The sequence below is a fragment of the Oncorhynchus clarkii genome, chromosome 1, assembly GCF_045791955.1.
Source record: "Oncorhynchus clarkii lewisi isolate Uvic-CL-2024 chromosome 1, UVic_Ocla_1.0, whole genome shotgun sequence".
NCBI classification, from domain to species: domain Eukaryota; kingdom Metazoa; phylum Chordata; class Actinopteri; order Salmoniformes; family Salmonidae; genus Oncorhynchus; species Oncorhynchus clarkii.
Window position 1 is genome coordinate 11,970,116 of NC_092147.1, and position 12,133 is coordinate 11,982,248.

At 41.6% G+C, this 12,133-nt stretch overlaps 1 protein-coding gene across 3 annotated transcripts in view; it reads right to left on the reverse strand.

Moving 5' to 3' along the window:
- LOC139422652 (choline transporter-like protein 5-B) overlaps positions 1-12,133 on the reverse strand; it is a 99,593-nt gene that overhangs the window by 66,340 nt on the left and 21,120 nt on the right. For 2 of the 3 annotated variants that reach the window (XR_011635754.1, XM_071173951.1), the window contains exon 1: positions 3,359-3,576. The exons of the other annotated variant lie outside the window; for it this stretch is intronic. Coding sequence is in view for 1 of the 2 variants with exons in the window: in XM_071173951.1 (XP_071030052.1) it covers positions 3,359-3,395 (37 nt within the window). In the remaining variant the exon portion in view is untranslated. Of the gene's footprint in view, positions 1-3,358; positions 3,577-12,133 lie in introns of those variants that run through there. 3 annotated transcript variants of the gene reach the window in all.

Here is a 12,133-nt window from a genome sequence, read left to right on the forward strand (position 1 = left end):
TAGAATTTCATAGTGGAAGAACCTCATTCAATAGAATGAGTAGGAGCATTATAAAGAGTAAATTAAAGTGTGTAGGAGTACCACCCAGCGACCATCAGTCTTCATATTACATGTGATAGCAGAGGCAACTAACAGCAGCAGGTAGCCTAGTGGTTAGAGCGTTGGGCCAGTAATTGAAAGGTTGCTAGATCGAATCCCTGAGTTGACAAGGTAAAAATCTGTCGTTCTGCCCCTGAACAAGGCAGTTAACACACTGTTCCTCGGTAGGACGCCATTGTAGATACGAATTTGTTCTTAACTGATTTGCCTAGTTAAATAAAGGTTCAATAAAAAGCCAATCATGGCACTTATTCCTGTCTGAAGGGATGAGGCATCTGAACTACGACCGCAGCAGTTTATAAGGAGAGTCTTTGAAAAAAGTATTCCTAGCTCTTTGTCAGCCTCTGTGAAAAGTCTGCATTGCCTGGGTGTGAGAATGCCACGCTCAGGCAACCTGACCATGTGAGAAATGTGTTCATTAACAAGGTGACCAGCTCAACACTTTTGTTGCTGAACGAGACTCAATCTAAACAGTCACTTACGAACTTAAGTATTTTCTACCTTTCTGAATGACAACATCATTCAGGATGCATTAGTGATGAACGTATTGGCTGTGGATCCATTATAATAGGTTGAGGATGAATGAAGGGACTGTCTATGACTGTGCAAATGTATGATTTAACATTTTTATTTGTCTGTAAAAATGCACTAGAAGTGTGAATGTTGGTGTGTGATGGAAAATGCACAAATTGAGCATGTCTGCAAGTGTGCATTGATTCGATGTGTATTGGTGCTTGATTGACTAGTGTTCCTGTGTGTGTGTGTGTGTGTGTGTGTGTGTGTGTGTGTGTGTGTGTGTGTGTGTGTGTGTGTGTGTGTGTGTGTGTGACCATTCACCACGCATTTCCATTTGCTAGAGAGGCAGGTTGGCGAGGACTATAGAGTTTTTGCACCTATCATCCCTCTCTGCATGACAGCCCTGCCCTGAGCTGCCTGTGAAAGGCCATTTGGACAGGCTGGCTGACTGAGCATCAGCACCAGAGACACCACTTGGACACAGCAGCTGACCTGAACATGGGGAGTCGGCACAACTCCATCCCATAGTCCACTGCCTGAGTCTCCAACTGCCCAGGCTGCATTTAAAGATGCAGGGCCTCGTTTCCTTTTCAGACGGAGGAGCGTAAGATTATCCCAAATCTCTAAACAATAAACACCAAAATGTGGCATTGGCATAAGCATGATCAACTCATGTGTACCATAAGCATGATCAACTCACGTGTACCATAATCATGATCAACTCACGTGTACCATAAGCATGATCAACTCACGTGTACCATAATCATGATCTACTCACGTGTACCATAAGCATGATCAACTCACGTGTACCATAAGCATGATCAACTCACGTGTACCATAAGCATGATCTACTCACGTGTACCATAAGCATGATCAACTCACGTGTACCATAAGCATGATCTACTCACGTGTACCATAAGCATGATCAACTCACATGTACCATAAGCATGATCAACTCACGTGTACCATAAGCATGATCAACTCACGTGTACCATAAGCATGATCTACTCACGTGTACCATAAGCATGCACTATTCATTGTAAAATGCTGATGTTCAGAACATCATTCTGTACTGTACGTACAGCTTCCTCTGCTTCAACACAATGTTCAAGTGTGGGCTGAATTCTGAGTGGGCAGTTGGAGGTCTCAAGAGATGGCAGCGAGAGTCTATTTCACTGCAGCCAATCCTCATCTCCAGCTGACAGGCTACAAACATGATTGGCAGGGGCCTGGAGTCATGGGAACTGAGTGAAACCCTGGGTCAGTGTGTAGGGAGAGATGAGAGACACTGCAGCTTTCCCATGAAGTCATACTGAGTAGACTGACTATGTCACTTACTGACAATGACAATGCTATACACATCTGCCAGTTGTCACAGCATGAACTGGGCTGGTTGAATTAGCAGTCTTTTGACAAATTCACCAATAATATGGATGGCTTGAGCCTAATTATAATGAATGATCATGTACAGAAATGATTGATTATAATGAGGGTTCACCTCCTATGATAATGACTGTAAAACTGTTACTTATAAGATGCCATGACATGCACTGTCTATAATAACCAACAGACATGAGTCATAAAGCCCTTGATGAATTGACTGTTATACTGTAATTACATAAGCCATGGCTTGCATATCTCTGCATGCACTACTATAAGGGAAAGGGAAAGATGGATGGACTAGTCAGTTGTACAACTGAATTCCTTCAACTGAAATGGATCTTCTGAATCAGAGAGGTGCGGGGGCTGCCTTAATCAACATCCACGTCTACGTATTAGCGCTCCTTTGTCTGACAATCTGTGGTAAACTGTGTTATTACCGTGTTACTGTTTATGAAAGCTGTCGTTTCACAATTGAAACACTGTAGTAATGTGGTTTCTATGGCATCTGGCACGAGTCCCGGATTTTCATAGACAACCTAACAAAGAGGACCAGCTAATGGACAGTAAATCTTCACAGAGATTGAATTGAATATGCCGACCAGAGGACAACTCTCACTTCGGGACAAAGGGAAAAATCTATTGTCTTTTACATCGTTTGCCTTGTATTTGCCAAATAACAACGGACATGGTTAATAAGTATTGTTGTTCGTCTTGGATTTCAGATGCAATTCACTTTTTTTCTTCATCAAAACAATACCTTTAGGTCTTTCGTCTGCTGTCAACGGTTGGGGAAAAGAAAACAGTCTTAAATCGTTAGAATTAGGCTATAGTATGTGTTTAATACTGTAACAATACCATGTCGTACCAATACGGTTAGCTAGGTACACTACATGCCAAGTGTCAATCCCCAAGAGGATGCCCTGTATTATGTGAAAAAATACATTTAAAACTACGGTCGACTTCCACAGCAAACTACGATTGATAGTTCCACTGGTGTTACATTTCATGATTCGAGTGACAGAAACAATATCTTAACGTTACCATGTTTATATCCAGTAACCTACTTTCAAATTAAAATATTATCGCGAAGCAATTTCTAATTTGGTAGGAGGCTCCATTCATCATTCATTATCGGCATCCAGTTGTAGCGCTTTCTATGAACGTTACATTGACATTACATTGTTACATTGTATCTTGCTTCAATGTTACATTTTGTAAATCAGCCCTAGCGCGAAGAGCCACCCCAATAACCAAAGTCAAGAATAGCGTTTGAAGAATATCGTTGTTGGCTACCCTTTGTTGTCTTGAAGAAAGAACTTGAGGTTACCGACGTTAAACAAGGACGAATGTGGCGACTCACCATAGTATGAAGGAGGAATGTCTGTCTTTCTAGCCATTGTACCTCAGACAGGAGATTCTGCACCGTCTTTGAGATGGCATATGAGGCTTGAGATGTGAATACAGCGTTTGAATGGCCCAGTCTACGTAAATACAGCAGCTCCAGCCCTTGGTTTGAGCTGTCTCCGCCACGCAGCTGAGCGTCAGCGGTGTTTACAGCACCATGTATTGTCATCAACTGTGTGATTAAAACCCTTAAAGGCACACAGACACCAGGGCTGATTGCAATGAAAATGCTTTACATGAATCTCGATGTAGACCTGATTCACACTTGACACATAGTTACAATCATCTATATTGTGAATGTATTAGTCAAATTTGAAAGCAATATGGTCACACTACAGTTGGTCATGCTTTATTTGGATAGTCTGGATAGTACATCTGTGGATGCTCTATCATCAAACGATCTGTCGATAAGAAACTCCATGCTAAGGTTACAGTTAGGGTTAGGATCAGTATAAAGGTTAGGGTTAGGATCAAAATAAAGGTTAGGATAAGGGTTGAGGTTAGGGTTAGGATCACAATAAAGGTTAGGATAAGGGTTGAGTTTAGGGTTAGGATAAAGGTTACGGTTAGGGTAAAGGTTGAGGTTAGGGTTAGGATAAAGGTTACGGTTAGGGTAAAGGTTGAGGTTAGGGTTAGGATAAGGGTTAAGGTTAGGGTTAGGATCACAATAAAGGTTAGGGTAAGGGTTGAGTTTAGGGTTAGGATAAAGGTTACGGTTAGGGTAAGGGTTGAGGTTAGGGTTAGGATAAAGGTTACGGTTAGGGTAAGGGTTGAGGTTAGGGTTAGGATAAGGGTTACGGTTAGGGTAAGGGTTGAGGTTAGGGTTAGGATAAGGGTTAAGGCTAGGGTTAGGATAAAGGTTACGGTTAGGGTAAGGGTTGAGGTTAGGGTTAGGATAAAGGTTACGGTTAGGGTAAGGGTTGAGGTTAGGGTTAGGATAAAGGTTACGGTTAGGGTAAGGGTTGAGGTTAGGGTTAGGATAAGGGTTACGGTTAGGGTAAGGGTTGAGGTTAGGGTTAGGATAAGGGTTAGGGTAAGGGTTGAGGTTAGGGTTAGGATAAAGGTTACGGTTAGGGTAAGGGTTGAGGTTAGGGTTAGGATAAGGGTTAGGGTTAGGGTAAGGGTTGAGGTTAGGGTTAGGATCACAATAAAGGTTAGGGTAAGTTTGAGTTTAGGGTTAGGTTTAGGGTAAGGGTTAAGGTTAGGGTTAGGATCAGAATAAAGGTTAGGATAAGGGTTAAGGTTAGGGTTAGGATAAGGGTTAAGGTTAGGGTTAGGGTTAGTAGCTAGTTGAAATGTTACTGATAGTCTGTAGAGCATCTACAGTTGGAATATCCAAATAAAGTCAGCCTACTATATCCCTCTTTATAAAACGGGGTGGTACGAGCCTTTGAATGCTGATTGGCTGACAGCCGTGGTATATCAGACCGAATACCCCAGGTATTGACAAAACATTTATTTTTACTGCTCTAATTACATTGGTAACCAGTTTATAACAGCAATAAGGCACCTCAGGGGTTTGTGGTATATGGCCAATATACCACGGCTAAGGGCTGTATCCAGGCACTCCGCGTTGCGTCATGCTAAGAACAGCCCTTAGCCGTGGTATATTGCCAATATACCACCCCTCCTTGTGCCTTATTGCTTAATTATGCTACTGTATATGTGACATTATGAATGTTTGCTAGCCTATGCAGTGTTTCCTCCTTCCAGTAACACATTTGTGTTGTAGCCCCTGACAAACTCACCTTATTCAACTAAATTAGTGTGTAGGAGTACCACACAGCGATCATCAGTCTTCATATTGCGTGTGGTAGCAGAGGCACCTAAAAAGCCAATCACGGCAGCTATTCCTTTGCGAAGGGATGACGCATCTCATTTAGGGTTCGATGATTAGTTGACAAGTTGAATCGGGTGTGTTTTTCCGGGGCCACAGCAAAAATGTGTACTGTTGGGGGGGTACTGGAGGACTGGAGTTTGTAAACATTGGCCCATAGCTTTCTCTCAAACAGCTTTCACTATTTTACTGTGAAAAATCTCTTGAGTTTAACATGATGAAACACTGTCCTCTGCAGGGCTTCTTGTGACAGCACAGATCCTATCTATATTTTACAGCTACAGAGCCTTCACAAAGTATTCATACCCTCTGCAGGGTTTCTTGTGACAGCACAAATCCTATCTATATTTTACAGCTACAGAGCCTTCACAAAGTATTCATACCCTCTGCAGACAGGCTTCTTTTACAGCTACAGCACAGATCCTATCTATATTTTACAGCTACAGAGCCTTCACAAAGTATTCATACCCTCTGCAGGGCTTCTTGTGACAGCACAGATCCTATCTATATTTTACAGCTACAGAGCCTTCACAAAGTATTCATACCCTCTGCAGGGCTTCTTGTGACAGCACAGATCCCATCTATATTTTACAGCTACAGAGCCTTCACAAAGTATTCATACCCCTTGACTTACTCCACATTTTGTTGTTTTACAGCCTGAATTCAAAACTAATTAAATAGATTTTTGTACTCACCCATCTACACACAATACCCCATAATGATAAAAACTTAAAACGTGTTTTTAGAAATTGTTGCCAATTTATTGAAAATAAAAAAACAGAAATATCTAATTTACTTTCAATATTCACACCCCCGAATCAATACTTTGTAGAAGCACCTTTGGTGGCAAGAACAGCTCTGAGTTGTCTTGGGTATGTCTGTATCAGCTATGCATATCTGGATTTGGGGATTTTCTCCCATAATTTCTTGCAGATCTTCTCAAGCTCTGTTAAATTAGATGGGGATCAGTTGTGAACAGCAATCTTCAAGTATTTCCACAGATTTTCAATGGGATTCAAGTCTGGGCTTTGGCTGGTCCACTCAAGGACTTTCACATTCTTGTTCTGAAGCCATTCCAGCGTTGTTTGGCTGTATGCTTCAGGTCATTGTCCTGTTGGAAAGATCACCTGTACTCCACACACAGAGATGCGTAGAAAGCTCACCCTCTATTTGGTAAAACCGACCACAACTCTATCCTCCTGATTCCTGCTTACCAGCAAAAATTAAAGCAGGAAGCACCAGTGACTCGGTCTATAAAAAAGTGGTCAGATGAAGCAGATGCTAAACTACTGGACTGTTTTGCTATTGTAATGCATTTGAAACAGCTAGCTTAGTTAGCGGTGGTGCGCGCTAAATAGCGTTTCAATCGGTGATGTCACTTGCTCTGAGACCTTGAAGTAGTAGTTTCCTTTGCTCTGCAAGGGCCGTGGCTTTTGTGGAGCGATGGGTAACGATGCTTCGTGGGTGACTGTTGTTGATGTGTGCAGAGGGTCCCTGGTTCGCGCCCGGGTATGGGCGAGGGGACGGTCTAAAGTTATACTGTTACACTATCACAGACTGGAACATGTTCTGGGATTCTTCCGATGACATTGAGGAGTACATCACATCAGTCACTGGCTTTATCAATAAGTGTCCATCGTCCCCACAGTGACCGTACGTACATACCCCTAACAGAAGCCACGGATTACAGGCAACATTCACACTGAGCTAAAGGGCAGAGCTGCCGCTTTCAAGGTGCAGGACTCTAACCCGGAAGCTTACAAGAAATCCTGCTATGCCCTGCGATGAACCATCAAACAGGCAAAGCGTCAATACAGGGCTAAGATTGAATCATACTATACCGGCTCCAACGCTCGTCTTATGTGGCAGGGCTCGCAAACTATTACAGACTACAAAGGGAAGCTCAGCCGCGAGCTGCCCAGTGACACGAGCCTACCAGACGAGCTAAGTCACTTCTATGTTCGCGTCCAGGTAAGCAACACTGAGGCATGCATGAGAGCATCAGTTGTTCCGGACGACTGTAGCCGGCGTGACTAAGACCATTAAACAGGTCAACGTACACAAGGCTGTGCGGCCAGATGGATTACCAAAACGTGTGCTCTGGGCATGTGCTGACCAACTGGCAGGTGTCTTCACTGACATTTTCAACATGTCCCTGATTGAGTCTGTAATACCAACATGTTTCAAGCAGACCACCATAGTCCCTGTGCCCAAGAACACAAAGGTAACCTGCCTAAAGGACTACAGACACGTAGCACTCACGTCCGTAGCCATGAAGTGCTTTGAAAGGCTGGTAATGGCTCACATCAACACCATTATCCCAGAAATCCTATTTGTATACCGCCAAAACAGATCCACAGATGATGTAATCTCCATTCCACTCCACACCGCCCTTTCCGACCTGGACAAAAGGAACAATTATATGAGAATGCTATTCATTGACTACAGCTCAGCGTTTAACACCATAGCACCCTCAAAGCATTACTAAGCTAAGGATCCTGGGACTAAACACCTCCCTCTGCAACTGGATCCTGGACTTCCTGACGGGCAGCCCCCAGGTGGTGAGGGTAGGTAGCAACACAACTGCCATGCTGATCCCCAACACTGGAGCCCCCAGGGGTGTGTGCTCAGTCCCCTCCTGTACTCCCTGTTCACCCATGACTGCATGGCCAGGCACGACACCAACACCATCATCAAGTTTGCAGACGACACAAAAGTGGTAGACCTGATCACCGACATAGACGAGACAGCCTATAGGAGGAAGTCAGAGACCTGGCTGGGTGCTGCCAGAATAACAACCTCTCCCTCAACGTAACCAAGATTAAGGAGATGATTGTGGACTACAGGAAAAGGAGGACCGAGTATGCCCCCATTCTCATCAACGGTTTAGTAGTGGAGCAGGTTGAGCGTTTCAAGTTCCTTGGTGTCCACATCACCAACAAACTAGAATGGTCCAAACACACCAAGACAGTCGTGAAGAGGACACGACAAAGCCTATTCCCCCTCAGGAAACTATAAAGATTTGGCATGGGTCCTGAGATCCTCAAAAGGTTCTACAGCTGCAACATCGAGAACTGGTTGCATCACTGCCTGGTAGGGCAATTGCTCGGCCTCCGACCGCTAGGCACTATAGCGGGTAGTGCGTATGGCCCAGTACATCACTGGGGCCAAGCTTCCTGAAGTCCAGGACCTATATAGGCGATGTCAGAGGAAAGCCCAAAAAATTGTCACTCCAGTCAACCCTAGTCATAGACTGTTCTCTCTGCTACCGCACGGCAAGCGGTACCGGAGCGCCAAGTCTAGGACCAAAAGGCTCCTTAACTGCCATAAGCAGTAAGACTGCTGAACAATTAATCAAATGGCCACCCGGACTATTTACATTGCCCCCCCTTGGTTTTTACACTGATGCTACTCACTGTTTATCTATGCATAGTCCCTTTACAAACTAACCTGTACCCCCGCACATTGACACGGTACCGGTACCCCCTGTATATAGCCTCGTTATTGTTATGTAATTTTTACTTTAGTATATTTAGTAAATATTTTCTTAACTCTATTTCTTAAACTGCGTTATTGGTTAAGGGCTTGTAAGTAAGCATTTCACGGTAAGGTCTACACCTGTTATATTCGGCACATGTGACAAATACAATTTGATTTGATTTAACTCCTCAATCCTGCTTAGTAGGATACCCATCATGTGTGGCCAATTATTAGGTGTGGCCAACACACCTGAACACAGGTGTGTATACATACTGTATATTGAAAGGTTTGAATAGTACAACACAGTTTTGAGTCCAATTAACACAAATATAAAACACACATTTAAAATGTATAAGTGAAGATGCATTGAATTCAAAGACATGGCATCTTCACACACACACACACACACACACACACACACACACACACACACACACACACACACACACACACACGCTACATTATATGGGCATGGCCAGAGAGTGGCAGCAGAAGGTAGAAAAAGCCATAGAGTATAAAGTAGGCTATAGGTTTGATCCTGGCAGGATGTAGTATCTGAAGTACTTTAACATAAATATAATGACTTTATCATTATTTTACAACCTATGTCTCGTCATCAAATAAGAGGGAATCTGTTTAAATTCCACTATGATTATTAAAGTACAATTGTTATTTGATACTAGACTAATCAACTCCAAGTGGCTTAGCAACCACAAGAACACCGTCCCTGATTATGTGGCCTGATTACCAAAGCATTTACACCCAAAACTGCTTTCTCTCTCTAATGCTGCTGTCGATGAAACCCATTTAAATTACTCAAGTTGCCCAAGGGCAATCATTAAAAAGGGATTGACTTCCCCCAGGCAGATCAGATGGTGATTTACTGATTTTCTGCACTGAAATGAGAAGTAGTTTATAGAGAAGAAAATTGTAGTAACTGTTCCCTGCTTTACAGATTATACATTTAGATTAGTAATGGAGATCAGAATGCATTCAATGCAGTTTGAGATATTTAATTCCCTCAAAAATATACACTATAGCTCTGGTATTAACGATGACATCCAATCCACTACAGTTTTATTGACCTAAGTTGCTCATGCAATCTCTTGTGATGCCTTTCTACACTAAACTATAAGTGGTGTATATACAGTACGTACTTGGCTGTAGATTGCATTTGGATTATTGTTACAGAGCTATTTGGGTTGTTAATTGGATTTGTTCTGACATTTCTAGATTTCTTTGTAAAAAATATATATGTATATTTATATATATATAAAGAAAAATCCTTGAATGAGTAGGTGTGTCCAAACTTTTGACTGATACTGTATATATATAAAAAATAAAAAAATATGTGATATTTCATAGTTTTGATTTCTTCGCTATTATTATACACTGTAGAATACAGCAAAAATGAAGAAAAACCCTTGAATGAGTAGGTGTGTCCAAACTTTTGACTGATACTGTATACTGTGTTGGGCATGCTCCAACACTCAGACATAATTTACAAACGAAGCATTTTAGTTTAGTGAGTCCGCCAGATCAGAGGCTATAGGGATGACCAGGGATGTTCTCTTGCTAAATGTGTGAATTGGACGATTTTCCTGTCAAAATGTAACGAGGACTTTTGAGTGTCAGGGAAAATGTGTGGAGTACATTATTTTCTAAGGAAAATATGCATAAGACCAATATGCAAGAAATAAAATAATAATATGACCTATTATTATTATTATATTAACTCTACTTCTGCATGCTTATTAAATCAAATAACAGTTTATTGGTTGCTTACACAGTTTAGCAGATATTATAGCAGGAGAAGCCACATGCTTATGTTACTAGCTCCTAACAATGCAGTATAATGTCAAATATTTGTGAACTTGTTGGACACTTTACTGCATTGTTAGGAGCTAGTAACATAAGCATGTGGCTTCTCCTGCTATAATATCTGTTAAACTGTGTAAGAGAACAATACACTTTTATTTGATTTAATAAGCATGCAGAAGTAGAGTTAATATAATAATAATTATTATTAGTATTATTTAATTCCTTGCATGTTGGTCTTATGCATGTCATACATGAATCATGCATGTCTTATAATTGATATACAGTTGAAGTCAGAAGTTTACATACACTTAGGTTGGAGTCAATAAAACTCGTTTTTCAACCACTTAACAAATTTCTTGTTAAAACCTGTTGGATGAAAAACGTACCCAAATTAAACTGCCTATTTCTCAGGCCTGGAAGCTAGAATATGCATATAATTGTCAGATTAGGATAGAAAACACTCTAAAGTTTCCAAAACTGTCAAAATATTGTCTGTGAGTATAACAGAACTGATATTGCAGGCGAAAACCTGAGGAAAATCCAACTAGGAAGTGTCTCTTATTTTGAAAGCTCCCTGTTCCATTGCATGCCTTCCCTCCATTTAAAGGGATATCAACTAGATTCCTTTTCCTATGGCTTCCACATGGTCTGAACAGTCTTTAGACATAGTTTCAGGCTTTTATTCTGAAAAATTTGCAAGAAAGATCCCATCGCGTCAGTGGATGGCTGGGTGCCAGCAGCGTTTTGCATTCACCAATAGAGTGGAGCAGACATTTTCTCTCTCACTCCTATTGAAAAAGCTAAGGTCCAGCTGAAATATTATCGATTATATATTGTAAAAACAACCTGAGGGTTGATTATAAAAAACATTTGACATGTTTCTAAGAACTTTACGGAAACTATTTGGAATTTTCGTCTGGCCCGTCACATAATGCGCCAACAAAATTGAGGTATTTTGGATATAAAAATAATCTTTATGGAACAAAAGGAACATTTATTGTGTAACTGGGAGTCTCGTGAGTGAAAACATCCGAAGATCATCAAAAGTAAGCGATTCATTTTATTGCTTTTCTGACTTTCGTGACCAATCTACTTTGCTGCTAGCTGTTTGTAATGTTTTGTCTGCTGAGAGAGATGTCCTTACATAAACGCTTGGTATGCTTTCGCCGAAAAGCTTTTTTGAAATCTGATACGCCAGGTGGATTAACAACAAGCTAAGCTGTGTTTTGCTATATTGCACTTTTAATTTCATGAAAATTTAATATTTTAAGTAAGTACATCATTTGAGTCAATTGGAGGTGTACCTGTGGATGTATTTCAAGGCCTACCTTCAAACTCAGTGCCTCTTTGCTTGACATCATGGGAAAATCAAACGATATCAGCCAAGACCTCAGAAAAAAATGTGTAGACCTCCACAAGTCTGGTGCTTTCACGCCTTCTGCCAAAGTCGGTTCCTCTCCTTTTTCGGGCGGTGTTCGGCGGTCGCCGTCACCGGTCTTCTAGTCATCGCCGATCCATTTCTCATTTTCCATTTGTCTTGTCTTGTTTTCCCACACACCTGGTTTTCATTCCCTCATTACGTGTTGTGTATTT